Raw genomic sequence first — 17,525 nt, forward strand, 5'->3', positions numbered from 1 at the left:
GATACAGACAAGGTACTATCATTCTTAACGGACCTGTTCTTAAGAGAAGGCATCTCCAAAGGGATAGCGTGTGACAACGGGCCACAATTCAAGTCGGAAAAGTGGACAGCATTTATGGAAAGAAATGGCATCACGGTGAGACATACACCCATATACCACCCAGCAGGCAATGGCCCGGTCGAACGTTTCAACAGGGTTATAATGGAGTGAATCCAAGCAGCAGTGAGCGCAGGAAAAAACTGGGAGAAAGAACTCAAGCGTCTGGTGTGGGCATACCGTATCACTCCTGCGAGCACTGGATACAGTCCGTTCCGGATTCTACGTGGGCGGGAACCTTTCACGAAAGATAACCTGGCATGGAAACATCTCATTGTGAAGAGCCAATGGTCCCCGGCAGTGGTCCGCAAGAACCTAGACAAGGCACAAGCGGTATATACTGAACAATACAACAAGGATCACCATCTCAAAGAGACCACCCTGGAAAGGGGGGAATGGGTGAGAGTCAAACAACCCACACTGAAAAAGAAAGGAGAAAGCAAATACAGTCCCCCGTTGCAAGTAATGGAACCGTACAAGCGCTCAGCATTGCTTAGCGATGGGAAGATTTGGTCACAGGATAGGATGGCGAAATGCAACCGAAATGTGAACAGGGAAGGCTCCGACAGACCACACAGTCAAATATCCAACGAGGGAGCTGCCAGGAGGAAGCAAGTATCAGAGAACTAAGATGAAATGGAAGCGAGAAGATTGGATCAAGAGGAAGAAGCGCTGGAGTCCGGAATCCGATCTATGGGAGCGTAGTGGAAGCCAAGGATGTGAGGAAGGGGTGCCTGAAACTACCCAGGCACAGAGAAAGTTAGAGGGTTCCCCACCCCGGGGAGCGGACACTCAGGTTTCCAGAACGCGTTGAGGTAGAGAAGTCAGACTCCCGAAGAAGTTTGAAGATTTCGAGATGGAACACAAGTAAGACTGTTGCCTTTAATTTGTATTGTGTGCGAAAGGAGGGAGATGTGATGTTGCGCTCTAGTCTTTTACGTGACGCCCTGCCCACACGAGAAGACATAGGAAGAGTGTTTGCGGAGTGTTTCCGGAGCAGAGGTTAGGAGCTAAATGGGAGCAGTGTGTGCTCCGCGCTCCGTAGGGATATAAATGATAATAAATCAGTCAAGGCCACCATCCTGTCTCTGCGTCTTTCTTTGAGGATTGCGGAGATACTACAGACACCCAGTTGAGGTCAGCCCTTCATGACGCCACATGCTAATACTTTCACCATAATGTGGGTTCTGTTTGCTCACCCAGGTCCTGTGGGAGGCTTGAAATGCCACAACACAGGGTTTTGTCAATAGTTATCGGGCAGCTCACAAGACTGCATGGACTGTAAGGTGGAAGAGCTGGAGTTGTGTCTTCGTGAGCTGGAGGCTCAATATCTGGCCTCCCCTAACCCGGCAGTCCTTCGGTACTCTCTGCACTCTCTTTAGATCCTGATGGAGGAAGCGCACTAGGTGTGGATGGTTATTCAGAGGGGCGTTTATCAATGGAGGGATAAATCCAGCAAAGCCCTTAATTGGCTTTGCTCTGTCAAAACTCACGCGGGACCCAATCCCATGCGTCCGCAATGCCCTGGAGGAATGTGTATCCAGTGATCGGCTGATTGCCGGCACCTGTACTGATTACTATAATGCGCTATGTGTCTGGCGCGACACCGAGAGCCCACTCAGGGGTGGAGTTGTTTGTTTGGGATTCCCATGCCCATACCTTTTCTCCCCTCGAAAGGGAAGCTTTGGAGTTAGATATCACAGTGGAGGAGTTTGGGGCTGTGTTGATGCAGCTGGGTCAGGGGAAGTCACCGGGTCTGGACGGCCTCCTGGCTGAATTTTATAAGGCCACCTGGGCACCACGGGCCCCCACCTGCTGGGAGTTTTTCAAGACGCCGTGAAGGGCAACATGCTACCTCTGAACCTTTAGGAATGCAGACATCATAGTTCTTCTTAATCCATGTCTACCATTGTAGAGCTGTGGGTCTTATTGCCCGATCTTGCTTCTCAACATCGAAATCAAGATATGGGCCAAGACGTTGGCTAACATGTTGTTCAAGGTCATAGGATTCATGCCAGGCTGTGCTATGAGACATAATATTCAGTGGGTGTGTAATGCTATTGCTCTTTTGCAGCGCCATCCTACTGATAGTGCGCTCCTGCAGGTAGACTTCAGTACAGCTTTTGATTCGGTTGCTTGTCAGTTTCTGTTTTCCCTCCTACCCTTGTTGAACTTTGGAGATTGGTTAATTAATTATGTAAATATTCTGCACACATATCTGTTCACTCGGGCCTGAGAGGGTGGGTTCACTTCCACCCCATTTCCGGTCAATCGAGAGAATGCATCAGGGATGCCCCCTCTCTCTGCTCTTTTTTGCCTTATCCAAATAACCTATGGTGAGTTGGGTCCATGTTGATGCACTGCTGTGGGGATTTAATTGGGGGCCTAGATTGAGGAGGGGATTGGATATATATGCCAATGACATGCTCATTTTTATTAACCCACCTCCATGACTCTGGCTGTGGGTGCTCCGGCTCCTTAATATCTTTGGAGGGATTTTGCTGACTCTGAATTCATCCCAATAACTCCTCTGTGAACCCGGTGAGTAGACACGTGAAGGGGCTGTGGTGGGCATTGGGCCTTCTGGTCCTCCCACGAGGGTATCAAAATGTGGGAGTGTATGTCACCTCGGGACCTGGGTGTGAGCCCTAAACCTGGGTGTGAGCCCTAAATATACAACCGCAATTGGAAAGATTGACAGCTGATTTAAAGCCATGGGCGACGTTGCCCCTCTCCCTTCTCGGGAGGTCGGCCATCTTTAAGATTGTGGCTTTTGTATCGGCTCCAGAACTTACCATTACTCGTGTCATTGTCTTTCTTTTCCCGTATCAACTCCCTTTTTGCAGGGCTTTTCTATTTGATTCTGGTCCCTATCAAATCGCCCTCTCCAAATGTTATAAAGGTGCATGTAACAATGCCATTGCTACTCTGGCAGTGTAGTTCTATTATAGGGCTGTACATCTGACTACCCGGAGTGACTGGTGGTTCGGGGGCTGGCTTTATCGATCTGGCTTATGCATCCGAGGGATGGGCTCATCGACCCTGTTGCATCTACTGTATGGGAAACCGGTCCCTCTTGACCTCCCTCCAACGACCAGAGTGGTCCTTCCGAAATAGAGGGAGGCGGGTCAGGAAATAGAAAGGGGAGTACAGCTCACTGGGGAGACTCCTTTCCTGGAGGGCACCGAGCTGCATCAGGGGGCCGAGCTGCAGGAGTTCAAATTCTGTGATTTAATTGGAATGTCCAGATTGGGTGATGTTCTTGGTGGTAAAGTGATTAAATCCTTTGCTGCCCTTCAAGTGGAGAATCAACTCCAACAGTCCCAATTTGATAAATATCACGCCCTAGATCGCACATCTTTAGGACATCCCGGAATTCGGCCCCTTGAAGCCAAAATACTGTTGACCAACATCCCACACCACAACATTTCTGTCATTTACTGATCTCTAGTGCTCAATGCCCCCAATGCCTTTCCAGCCGTGAGGCAGGCTTGGGCTCATGACCTAGACCCCTTGAAAGATGATGACTGGAGAGAGGCCCTGGTTTCTCCTCTGGAAGCAGCCATAGCTTCCAAATACTGTCCTATTCAGTTGCATTATTTACACAGGATTTATTACGCTAGGGAGAGGGTGTGAATACGGTTCTTTATCACATCTGCTCTTGTTTGAGGTGTCAGACTGTAACAGGAGACTTCACGCACACTGCTTGGGGGCTGTGCTGTTATTGCCTCCTTCTGGGGTGGGGTCTTTGACTGTCTCAGTGGAGAATATATGACGTTACAACGCAAAACATTACAACGCATGCTTTTACATAAGTTTTTACAATGCAACTACCATTACAACTCATGATTTTACAACGTATACCATTACAACTCATTTTTTAAAACTACCATTACACTGTATTCCATTACAACGCATTCCATTACAGCGCATTCCATTTCTCCACATAATACTTTTAGGGCAACAGTAGGGTAAGTGTTGGATAGCGTAGGGGTACAAATTAGTATTTCCCCTCCAGTGAATGCAACAGTAAGGAAAGTGTTGGATAGCGTAAGGGTAAAAATGACTAATCTCGCTCCAGTGAGTGCAACAGAAGGGAAAGTGTTGGATAGTGTAGGGGTAATAATTACTATTCCCCCTCCAGTTAGTGCAACAGTAGGGAAATTGTTGGATAGAGTAGGGATAAAAATTACTATTCCCACTCCAGTGACTGCAACAGTAGGGAAAGTGTTGTTTAGCATAGGGGTAAAAAGTTCTATTCCCAACTACCCCAAACCTATACCCACCCTAAAACTTAAAATTCTCCAATACTAACCTTAAAATGCGTTGTGATGGCATGCGTTGTAATGGCATGCGGTGTAATGGCATGCTTTGGAATGACATGCTTTGGAATGACATGCTTTGGAATGACATATGTTGTAATGGCATGCGTTGTAATGGCATGGGATGTAAAGGCACTTGCGTTGTAAATGTTTTGTTGTATAGGCATTGCGATGTAATGCCTGCATTGTAACAGACGTTTCCCCTTGGCAGAGTTCAAGGCCTTTTCTTGCCTCGGTCTCTAGGTGCGCTCTGCTGCACATCTCGAATGGTTTGGGTGGAAATAGAGGGACTGGAAGGTGGCTTCGGTTTCCTCTTAGGAGGTTTGGAAGGAGGGGTTGAGCCATTTCCTAGGCCTCAAACATCCAGTTTATACTGCTAGGGGTTATCCTAAGAAATATTACAAAATCTGGGAGTGCTGGGCAGATTACCGGGGAATACAGTTGGAACCATGTAATCGGATGGGGAGTTCTCTGGAGGTTGAAATTTAAAAATCTTTAATACTGTTGGGGTGAGGGAGGGCGTGGGGGCAGAGGTGGATGTTACATGTCCCTTCCTTAACCTTTGCCCCAATCAGTGGTCAGAGATGCTGCTACCAGTAGATGCTGAGATGGAGTTTCTTTTTGTGTATTTTTTGTTTTTCTTTCTTTCTTTGACGTTAGTCGTCGCTATTGGCCGGTTTTCCCTGCTATTTTAGTCATTTTGTAACTGTGTCCAGTACTGGTTATTTATTTTTACTCTACTGCCCTTTCTTTAAAAAAATATTAAAAATGTCTTGGTAAAAAAAATATTATGTCAGGGATCCTTTTGCGACTCCCTGAAAATGGCTGTCAATGCAGACCTTGGTCCCTGCATTTGCATTAACTGAATTGTCTTTTATGTTCTTTTACGTACCAGTGGCTGCTATTAAAGTAAAAGTTGTTATTTAGTGAATGACATTGAGGTAGCCGACACTGGTCCCACAGACTGCTCCTCTCATTGCTATTCCCTGTACCCTCAGAGACAGCTTCTACTTTACAAATAAGATACCATCCGTTTTAGGCAGTCAGTGTCAGATCAATGGCTTGTGACTGCAGTGGTGGCCACAAATCATTGCTACATTCCATTCAATTCAAACGGAGGGGTGGGGTGCCCATTTTATGCCCCCTATTTTTACTGAACTGCAAACAGCCACAAAGAGCATTTTATGACTTGAAACAACATTTCCGACTCACATTGTGTCCTTCGATTTGTGAACTACATTTTTTGTGGTCAGACATCTTCTGATTCAGCAAATCACCGGCTCCCCTTCCAAAAATATGCTTAGTATATAAAACCCTAAATTAATAAACTCAAGAATTCTGAAAATAAATGTGTCCATGTACATACGTCAGAAGAATAATTAGTGATGGGTATTCATTCATATGCAAATATATCTCATGCCACATGACATTCAAATTCCAAAAGGAATCACATGTAGTTATCTGAGTGTTTTTGAACCCTATATTGAAAACTCGAAAAGTATTTCAATTCTAAAGTGGTCAAAATGTTGATGTTACTTGATGGCTCAGATACATTTTAAGTTGAAAGGTGATCAATTGAAGTATATTTCGAGTTATCAATAAATTAGTAAAAAAAATACTAACTGTAGGTTATAAGGGATATTTTTAAATACCAAATAGTATGAAACTACTGGATGTATAAAAAGTGGTTCAATATTGCTGACTTATTAAACCAGTATACAGGTTGGATGAGAGGCAATACGCTTGAATGGCAAGTAAACAGATGCAGCATGTAGAAGTTAGCAGACAAAAAACAAGCATTGGCAGAGAGTCTTTTTAGTGGCTTTATTTCAAGTGTTCTTTGTTTGTATTCATTTGGAACAGCCAACGTGTTTCGCCCAAACAAGGGCTTCTTCAGGGCGATAAGGATGCCGTCTAGCTTGCATCGTTGGTTGCACGGAAAGGAAAAGGCTGTTTAAAGAGCCTTAAAAAGTCGTCTGTATTGTCCAGTCCTTGTAATGATCGGTGCTCTGGGATGGTGTACGTTTGTATCGGTAGTCGCCATGGAATAAAGTTGGAGCCGTGTTCGGGATTCGTCCTAACGTCTGCGGGTAGATGACAGATTGCCATTCGATCGTATTGCCTCTCAACCAACCTGTATACATATTTATATTTATGATCAAGGGGCAGCTGATCATTTGAGGCGGGCAATAATACCATACAACGTGACTGATCCAGGTAGTGCAGTCTTCTACAACCCGGTTGCTTTTCTTCTTTGTGAACTTATTAAACCAGAATATGATTGCCATTCTCAGAGGTCGTCTATGAGGTTGTTTCATAAGTAAATGTCCCTGAAAACTAATCATGTGAAGTGTGATGTGCAGTACAAAACCGGAATGCACACAGAGATGATACACCCAAGAGTGATGCATTTAGGAAACCGGGAGAATAATGCTGTGGATTTTGTGAGAAGTTCTGGTATTGCGCTAACAAGCGATCTCTGTAGGGCTAAGGGGTAGCAAAGAGGCTTGGCATTACTGTTGCTAACCTTTATATCTCCTCTGCAGGGCACACATCCCAGCACCGTCCTGAAAAGGGCATCTTCTGCAAAAGGCACACTGAAGCGTGCACCGTCGGTGGTGGTTATCGAGAAGGGAAGGGTGCTACAGAAGCGGAAGGTAGGTATCCCCTCTTTAGCTTCATAACATTTCCATCTAAACTGGTCATGAAAAACATTAATGGCAGAGCAGGTAAATTATTAATACTTAAGTAGCACTCCGAGTGCCATTTATGTTAGTTTTGTAATCAAACAGCTTGTTGTTACCCTCACCAGCGATAAGAACAACATTTACACATTTCCAAGATTTATTCAATAATATTGGCTATTGTCTGTATGATGTTGCTTTATGAAATATAGTTATAACTACAATCTGCAGTAAAAAGCTAGGTAAATTCACCCCAAGCACCCCACCATTGAATATGAAGTGAATAGTCTAAGTGGTTGCCAGGGAAGCAGGAAGGGAATATGAAGCATGTGGTAGTGGGTATATTCTTCTGAGAAACCCTTTGGCTTCGCAGATACATAAGTCACCATCTGTTCATATCTGCCTGGTCATTAATCAGTCAGGACTGGTGGTGCGGGATAATTCAGCTGTGTTTTACTATATTTCCCTCTCCTCTGACCCAATTCATTAGAAAACTGATTGCAGTCCAGCAGGAGCCAAAGGGCATAAACGAAATGGGAGGAGCCTGTGTGTATAAAAATCTTTGATGTGATAAAAACACAACTTTACATTTTGCGAGGAACGTAGAAGAGATTTTTGGATTTAAGAGACCAATAAAATGCAATATTTGCAGCTGAGGCAGTGGTTGTCTCAGAAGGAGATGAAAACCGGTTAGTGTCATAAATTACCTTGTTTGAGAAAATGTGTAAGACATAGGTCTTAAAAAATGTTGATCTCAGAGTGTTACAGGATTCTCCAGTCACTGTCTACCAATCTCACCCATTGCTCTCATGCGGTTGAATGGATCCCTAGAACTCAAAATGAAACATTCTAATAAACATAGGGAATCCATTTGAATGAGCTTGCACTCGTCTTACACCTGTGTGCAGAACTGCCAAACCTATTGAAATGTGATGTGTGTCATTGTGAATAAGCAGTTCATAAAAATCTGTAATAAGATGGCATTGAGGCACCTTATATTGAACCTGCATATTTGAGATGGGATAATACCACATCAATCGAATAGAACAAATGTCATAACCTGACATGCTAGATCGAGACCTACATTTTTAGGAGTTATATTGAGGAAAAAGATAATCTTGTCAAACAGTATTTCTTTAAATAAACGGCGTCTCCACCCACTCGGGATGCAGGCTATGTGATTGATATGGAATTCCTCTCTGAAAAGGCCATATCAAATGTTTACCAATACCGTTGACTTGGCCAAATCATACAGCTATTTTTTTCTCTTAAATTATTGTAAACTGGTTAATATATTCACCCTCCTCTCTTCCGCCATATACAAATGGAACATCCCTAAGATTCTTGAACTATATTTCTCTGCTTACCAAAATACCCGCCCCACCTGGTTTCTGTTTTTATTCCTGATATTTTTTGTGCATTCCCTAAAACTTATCTTAGTGTATGCTACATAAAAAATTCACTCTGCGAATTAGGTCCTAAATTCCTGTGAAGCTTCTGTGTATCATTTAAATCAGAGCACAATACTTAAACCAATCACATGTTGCTCTTCAAGCTTGTAAACAGTTAATTTCCATTTTAAATTTATTTTGTGTTCTTTGTCATTTTGTAGAAATACATTTATCAATAAAAGTTCAGGGGATTCAGGTCTTGTTAATCATTTAATATTTCTCCAAGTCTTTTTCGCTTACACTCGTACTTCTTCAAGAGTCGATGAACAGTGAAAGTCTGAAATAAAAATTAAAGACATTATGTCCCTAATCCGCTTTTCCAAACATTCCTGCGTTTGGTAATTAAATCAATCCTATTCTCAGTACCTAAACTTGGCGGTACTAAGATGCATGTTCCAGTCAGCATTCATTATGAACTTCCCATGATGAGTATTTACACTAATTGAATCAAAATTACAAAAATACATGTTGCACTATAATAAACCACATCTGTTGTATAACCCCTCAATTCACAACATGAAAAGCCTTTCACTATGTGTCACTGCAGTAGTTTAATCTCTTTTCATGTGATTTTTACTTTAAAGAAAATATTCAGCATAGTACTGACTTTCAGTTGTTAGAATATGACATGAATGGTGTTAGTGTAAGATACATACAAGAATGATCTGGTTTACTTCCACAAACTGACCTACAGGATGACATTAATAGCTCGCCCAAAGGCTCATGAAAGCTAGTTTGGTTTTGATGATTCAGTAGTGGTTTGCGTCCTCATCTATAGGTTCTATTAACAAAAAAAGGAAAATTCCAGTAATGGCAAAGTAAATTTGAAAACAACTACTACAGACTGTGTACAGCCTCGTATTTACCTGTTTCTAATCGTGCTTGTGTCTCTACTAGTTTGTGGAAGGGAATCCTTTAGTATTAAGTACTACTAATTAAATTATTTCATGGAGACCTTCTCCTGGGGTTTCTTTTAACAGGGACACACAAGACTAACTGGCAAAAAATAAATTCTGGCCCCATGCTTTGGCGTTCAGCTTCATCCTCCCGTCCACCTTTAGGGATGCCGATTCAAAAAGGACCTTGAGGGCTTTAGGACTTCAGAACTACAGTCTGATATTTCATACTTTAGACCAATAACAGTGTGCTCTGGCAATCCATTGCTCTCTTCATCAGTATGAACCAGACAGGAAATATATCCATTGGATTAGATCATACATTCCCTTTTCATCTTACAAAATGATAAAGGGAAGTCTTCAGTCGCATAGACTCTCAGGAAAAGCCCTTACTCGTGGGCGCACTATCAAGACCCTCTTCTGGCATGGGGTTGCCGGCTGGTGCAGCTGATGCTCCAAAAAGGTTGATTGGCAGCATGCTGGCGTTGCATGAAATAGCTAAATGACCATTTTCTGTGGCCTGTCTAATAGATGTTTGAAAGGAACTCACTGGTAACTTGCTTTCTTTTCGACTGATTACAGAACGCATCCACCGCATACCTTTCCTGCCCGCCCCCCCCACTGATCGCTGATGTCATCTACGTGTTTGTGCAAAGCCAACCTTGCAGCATGATGCTGGTTGCCTCTTTGTGAGCCATCTGTTTGCTTTTCGGAAATGGAGTCCTTGGCCAAATATAAAAACATCTAGGCTCAGGGGAGGGGCATCCTCTCCCCTCAAGTCTCTATGCAGCTTACGGCGTGGTCATCTTAAAACCTTGGGGCATATTATCAAGGACGGGCGATACATTATCGCCGCTTTTATCGGCAGGAAACTGCCGATAAAGCGGCGATAATGGGCTTGATAATATGCTCTATGAATTCCTATCGAAGCCCATGTTAGATGTGAAGACATCTAACATGGGCTTCGATAGGAATTCATAGAGCATATTATCAAGCCCATTATCGCCGCTTTATCGGCAGTTTCCTGCCGATAAAAGCGGCGATAATGTATCGCCCGTCCTTGATAATATGCCCCATTGATTTCTGAAGAGAAGTCTTCTGACCACCTTAATCCATCATTAGTATTGAGGGAATGAGTTAGGTTCTCTCATAAACCAGATAGTTTACCTAACAGGGTTCATTACACTGCCTAATTGTGTTAGGCAGGGAGCATCAAAAAGAGGGAAACCACTGAGAACAATAACCATGATGGATCTTCATGCTAGGGATGGAGGCGAGCCAGACAAGTATAAAAACAATCCAAGTCAAAAACAAATTGAATTGTGACCAGAGATTGATCTCAAGAATGAGCACCTAAATGTAAACGCATGGAATCCATTAAATATAAACCAATTTGCATCCCTTAAATAAAGAGCCACATTAGCTGGGTAATAAGTTGCAAACACATTACAAAGTCTCTAGACGTACTGTGAATCAGAAATGCCTCTTACTGCTTATCTACTACGAGAACCTTCTAAAATGTCCGGTGTCAGTTCCACAGCGAGGACACATGCGTGGAAGATGGAAGGTGGCACTGTGACCAACAAAGACCACCTTACACACCGTGTTTCTCAATTGACATTATTAATACTGGTGTAACTCAATGTAATGTGGGCCTGAGCCTCACTGTCTGCTTGCACCGAAACATATCATAGCACATTGCAGACAAGACATCTCAGTACTGCAAAACATGCTACAGTTAGTCAAGAGGACCAGTTTAAAAATGCAGCCAAGTATATACATACATGTTCTTGAGTATATTCAGTAGAGGATGTAATGCCTCATCAGAAGGCAACAGTGAAAGGATATAAGTTGAAGTCATTTTTGGAATCATAGTTTGTATTGTTCTTGTTGCTGTGGAATACCATTCCATAACAAGCTTTGGCAAGGCTACTCTGTCTGGGGTCTACTGCCCACCTTTAAGCTTTGCCAGTTGCTGCTTTCTTTTGTTGGAGGTTTTTTTTTACATAAAAAAGCACACCTTATCACAGCAGTCCCGCGACTGAAGGGGACTTCTTTTTTTGTAGCTGTGCATCTTGTGCAAGGGCAGAATACTATCCCTCATACTGAAGTTATCCAATGGCTGAAGGGTGCAGGGCAATTAGGGGATGTTGTATGGTGTAGTGGGCAGAAGAAAAAAGGGAATGACACAACAAAAGACAAAAAACTAAGAGGGCTGACGGAAGGCCCCGGCAAGTGTGTGCTACATTTAATTCTGGTACAATCAAAAGGGCTTGTTTAATGCTACCTAAAAGATGCCTGTGTTTCAGTGGTTTATATTAACAACATGCAGGGTAACGGGATGCGGGGTCAAGAGGCATATTCTTATATGGTAAACAACCTTGACCTCGCATCCATCACCCCGCATGTTGTTACAATGCGGTCATTACAATGACCGCCTTGTAACAATGCATACCATTACCCCGCAAGTCGTAACAACTACTTGCGGAGGGGGGAGAAGGTGTTGGATTTTAAATCCAACACCTTCCCTATTGTCCGCACAGACTGGAATTGGAATAGTAAATTATACTATTCCAACATCCAGCGCCCCCCTCCGCAAGTCATTGTTACGACTTGCGGGGTAATGTTATGCGTTGTTACAACGCGGTCATTGTAACGACCACGTTGTAACAACACGCAGGGTAACGGGATGCGGGGTCAAGAGGCATATTCGTTTATATTGGTTCCAACTTGTGTCTGTTATTACTATATTTCTGTTACTTTGTGGCCCTCGTTTGCAGGGTTTAAAAAGCATTTGACCTATGACGCTGCACACTGGTATTGCCTTTCATCCATTGGTGTAACGCAAAATGATGGGGCCCCCTGCAGAAAGGGGTCAGTGGAGCACCTCCTAATGCCCCCCGTACACTGTAGGGGCCCGCTCGGTAAAACAGAGTGGCTTTCCCGAGCTTTTAACTATTTTTTATTCCATGCCATTGCATGCATTCTGCAAGGCATGCAATGGCATGGCTTTGAGGGTGAGGGGGGGCCACCTCCAAAACAAAAATCTTGGGGGCTCCTCCAAACCGGTGCGGCGGCGGGGGTCTCAGTTACACCCATGCTTTTAGGGAGCAAACAAAGACGTGGTTCCAGGAGCCTACTGCAGTGGCCATGTGCTCCCAGAGCACGGCAACCTGACACATTATGCAGGTTATGCTTTACTTTCAGTTGGTGATTAACATTATCCAGTTTGCCCTTTGTCTCATTCTCCTTTTTGTTTTTCAGGAATGGGAGATGAAGGCTTCTGCATAGTCTTCTCTGGTCATCATCTGAAGCCGTCAACTTCCAGGAGCAACGTTAACACTCCAGGCCTGTTTCATGAGGCATCATCTGCAAGTGAACCAGGCAGAAACCCATTTACAGTCCAATGTAACTTTGTACTGATCACCTGCTCTTCATCCGTCTTTGGAAAATCCCGGTGCCTGCAAACTGGGGTGCAGTTTCTGTAATACGATCCTTTTGTGGGTGCAGGCACACCCTATTAGTATGTGCCTTAAAGTGGCCACTAGTTTACTCTGGGCCTTGTGCAGGTGCTGGCACACTGTCTTATTGGCCATGTGGGCTTGTTGACAAATAATATGTTATGCTATGGACCACGAGCATTAGGCAGCGGATTTCTATTGCTGCCTCTGCATACTAGATGGTGCTTCTCCTTATTCGAAGGAGGTGATGAAGATGATAACATTTCACTATTGTCTGTGGTATCAACATTTAGTCTAATCCCTGACAACCATTCTAAGTTTAAAATTGAATGTCTGCCGTCTGGTGATCTCCACTGTTGAATTCAATAGAACATGCATGTTATGCTTTTTTGGCTCACTCAGTCCCACTGCAATATGTCTACTAGTGACTAAAAGAGATGCCAGTGCCAAGTTGTCAATCAGTGTTTTTTGGTTATTGGTGAAAAACAATATTTTTTCCTCTAGTGTGTAGCTGTTCATCAAGATGCTCCAGACATTCATTATGCATGTGTCACGCAGACTTTAGCTCTCCTTGTCGCATGCAAAAACATACACTGAAAAAACACAGACTCAAAACCATCCACTGCTAAAACATCTAACCATACATTAGTACTGTCCCCAAAATAGGTCAACCACTTTTAAATAACTAAATCCTGCAAACCTCACTTCCCACCTACCTATACATCCAGGGAAATGTATTAGACTGTGGCAGGTCTTAGCGCATTTGGAGGGGCAAGTGTGTGACTGTGTTTTTAGGTGCAGGAGATATGTATGGTAGATATTTTGGAAGTAGATGTTTTGGGGTTGTTTTTTCTTTTTCAATCAATTTTTCTTCAATCCATGTTTTTACATATTTACATTCTCCTAGCTAAAACAATGAGGCATCCTAGCCTGTCTATGCAGTGCTTACTACCTTCCAACAGGGAAGAGGCAGTCAAGTAACTGGCCAGAGTACATAACCCACTGCAAGGCCTTTTCTTTTGGTACTGTGGTAGTCAGTAGTTTGGGGCAGTATCCATGATGGGGATTTCCACTTACCACTGGTGTTCCAAGGCCACAAGCACTTGTGCACTCCAGTTTGAATAACCAAGTTAGCCCTTTTAGGCACTGACTCTTCAGAGCATCAAAGACAAACCATTAAAGCTTGTTCTGGGAGGTGGTAGTGGGTTAGAAACTCAGAAACAGCATGACCCTGTAAATAATACAGTGATTTCAGAGTCTCATCACAGGTATCACCTCTGAAGATTAGTGGGGTCATGTGCAGTATGATGGTTAGTCCATGAGGTTTGCATGCATTCCTGGCAGAGGAATGCCCAGCATAATTAAGATTCTTGCATCCACTCAGCAAAGTATTTTGTTTTTAAACAATAAACTTCCAAAGCACCAGTTTATTCTTTATAAAAAATCAACCTTTGCACATGAGGCAATTAGATGATTTCCTTGTCCATGACCACCGTATCTCACAGGATGGTCCTGGCCTGGGACATCTAGATATGGTCACCCATCCTATATAGGGCACACTATCTGTCTATCTGTCGCTGTAACCTGAAGGACCAGAATTTTCTGTTGGTGGAGCCACTGGAGAGTCCACCTTCACAAACTAAGACCCCTGACTCCAAATAGAGTGAGGGATTTACAGTTTTAGCAGGCAGAGCCAGCAGTAATACAGGGCAGCCCTCCCCATCATCAAACTCTAAATAAACCTTGCAGACACAAGCATGCTATACACAATAAGCAGAACACACCTGAACTTGGGGAGCGGAGATATGACTCCCATTGACTTCTATGACATTTATGCTCTAAGATTTATAACATGGTGACCTTGGGCCAGTGTCATCCTATCAAAAAATCTTTTGGAATTCCCATGTCCCTGGGTTCTCAACAATAGTTTACTTCCACACAGTCAATAAGGCAGAGGTTCTAGACATAAAGAAACAATGTTGAAGTGTACCTTTAAAGATAATTGCTGCTAATCAAAAAGGAGTGTGTGGTGAGATAAAGAAGCAACATTTATAGTTATGCCCTCTCCCTAGTTTTCAGGTTGCTCTGGGAACAGGATGGAACATTGTATGTGCCTGTGTGCAGGAGTGCAGCAGAAGTGGTGTCCCCAGCACCCAAGATAGTGAATGACCCACTGCTCCATAATTCTATCTGGCTTTTCCGATCCAACCATTGGGCCATGTTCTGTGCTTGCATTAGGGCCACAGCTTGTCTGATGAGTTCCGACAAACATATTCAAAACCAGCAATTACAAAAAGCCAACCACCCAGAGTGGAGCAGAGTTCCCACAAGGCCCCAGAAATAGCACAGGGTGCCGAAGGCAGGTTAAAAAATAGCCTCATTGTCCAGTTCCATGGGTCTACTGAGGATTCAGCAGCCAGGGGTTTCGCTGCTTTGGCATAGTCACACTCCAGCAAATATACAACTGACCCTATGTTTTTGGAGAGGGGGCTAGGTGCATCCAAAATAAATTCCCTTGGAAGTACCAGACTTCAAAGGTCTTTAATCTCTGTACTGGCCAGCCAAGACAAAGCATCTTTAATTGGCCGAAGTACCCTTTGGAATGGGACACCGAATGAACCCACAGACTGAACCAGTACACACTAGGAACACTGCAAATTTAAACATTGACATTTCTTGATCATTAGGCCTAGAAATGTCATTGTAGATGTTCTGGAAACAGCACATCTGTTAGCTTGGGATGAAGTTAAAAAATGTCTGTGTACTTCTGGGATATGGACACCTTACAGGCCTGGAAGGTGCGTCTTCATCTCCTTGACCTCTGAAGCTGCTAGCTCTATTTGGGGAGGTAACAGGCAATGAGGGTGCAAGACCCTCAGGGTTCCTAGGTGGTTCTTTCTCCTGAGATGTCTTCCACCAGGCTTCAGCCCGCTGGAACTTGCTGTCTGTCTTATTAGTGTGGGACCTGCTCCTCTCCTCCCTTAACTGTTTTGGGGGACATACACTCTAGATGCACCCCCAAACCATTACCGGCCCTACTGTTGGACTTCCAAGAGAATAAAAGGCTCACCTAGTGGACTCAGTATAGCAAGCAATTGAAATAAAACTGGGTAAGGTGGAACAGACTTAAATGCCTTGGTACAACTTCTGAGGAAAACAAAAAGTGATGGGCAAATGATTGAATTCAATCTCAACCACTGGTAACTACTGATAATGGCCGCATTTCAGTCCATTATGTTTTTTGTCAACTGTGTTACTCTCAACAAAGACCAACAAGTTGCAAATCAGCCTTTGCAGTGACCGAACAGGAACAGGACCCCAAACTCCCAGGCAGGTCCCCTCCAGAAGGGAACCCATGCAACCCCAGACTGGTCTTGTCCTGTTTAGATCAGTGGTATTGCTTGAGTCATGTGGTAGAATAAGTATGGTACTCACGATTCCGCTTAGCCATGGTAGCTAAGTTGACAACACGCTGAGGAAAACAAAACAAAAAGGTGATGGGTGAAATGCTTGAATTAATCTCAGCCACCAGTATTTCTCCAGCATTGAATCTTTCATTGATTCACATGCTTGAATCATTCCCTGTTGTTGAGCTGGCAGTCCCAACATTTCCATAGCAGTACAAATACATTTCCTTTAGAAACAATGTAGGTCACCTCATCTCCTAACTGCGACATCATTTTTTCAGAACAATGGCTGAGCCTGCTAAGAAGGCTGTCTTCAGAGCTTCTATCTTCTGTAGTAAAAAAATGTAGTTTGTGGATTATCCATGCTGAGGCTACATTTGCTGCTTGTACCCACAACACAAGCTGAAGAAGTGTAACATTTGATGACAATTTTCTGCCAACACTCTGAATGATCAGGAGGGCTGGCCACTTCAATGGCTTCAGAAGAAAAAGGCTTCTGATATGGCCTCATAAGACAAGGAGCATTTGCATAGTGCCCTACAGGAAGGCAAGAGACCATCTAAGCATCACACTGCAAAAGGATCTCCACCTCGCAAGGTATCTTCTGACAAGAGTCCTCCAGCTACGACCAGTAAGCCCGGTCAAAAGACACAAAAGAGTCTGACAGGAAGCCGGATAGGTGACCAAAGTCTTCTTCTGAGGTGCACAAAAAATAAAAACCAACCTCAGAACTGTAGCTGTGAAACTTTTTGACAATCCCTCTGCCAACAGGTACCTGCCTTCAGTCCAGCCTCATTCATGGTGCCATTGACACTACATTCCCCACCTACAGGTTTAAAACTATCGATTGCTCCCTCGTTGACGATGTGCCAGGCGACACACCCGTTGACACCTACATAACCTGTGGCACTTTCATCTTCAACAGCAAACCTTCTTTGACGGCACATACATGGTTGTCAGAAGAGTCAGTCGAGAACACCAAACGGAAAATAATCGATGGTTATGGCTCCTGAAAATACCATGCCATGCCATGTAACGTTCCACAGCACATGAGTCCACAATTTCTGGACTTGAAGGAGAGTCACAAGATGAAGATCCTTTCAGAACAGCTATTAGTTCAACACAGTAGCATTTAAAATGTCAAGAATATGATGAAGACGAGGAGCACTACGAACAGGAAGAGAGGAGAAAAAATCACATTGGGGGTA

The 17,525-nt window shown here is 43.6% G+C and overlaps 1 protein-coding gene across 1 annotated transcript in view; it reads left to right on the top strand.

The window, feature by feature from the left end:
• LOC144790871 (actin filament-associated protein 1-like 2) overlaps nt 1-15,189 on the top strand; it is a 266,716-nt gene extending 251,527 nt beyond the window's left edge. The window contains exons 16-17 of the mRNA XM_078665527.1: nt 6,965-7,075; nt 12,714-15,189. Coding sequence (XP_078521653.1) covers nt 6,965-7,075; nt 12,714-12,740 — 138 coding nt within the window. The 3' untranslated portion in view covers nt 12,741-15,189. The remainder of the gene's footprint in view (nt 1-6,964; nt 7,076-12,713) is intronic.
• Nucleotides 15,190-17,525: the final 2,336 nt, after the last annotated feature.

This window comes from Lissotriton helveticus, chromosome 11 (genome assembly GCF_964261635.1).
Source record: "Lissotriton helveticus chromosome 11, aLisHel1.1, whole genome shotgun sequence".
NCBI classification, from domain to species: Eukaryota; Metazoa; Chordata; class Amphibia; order Caudata; family Salamandridae; genus Lissotriton; species Lissotriton helveticus.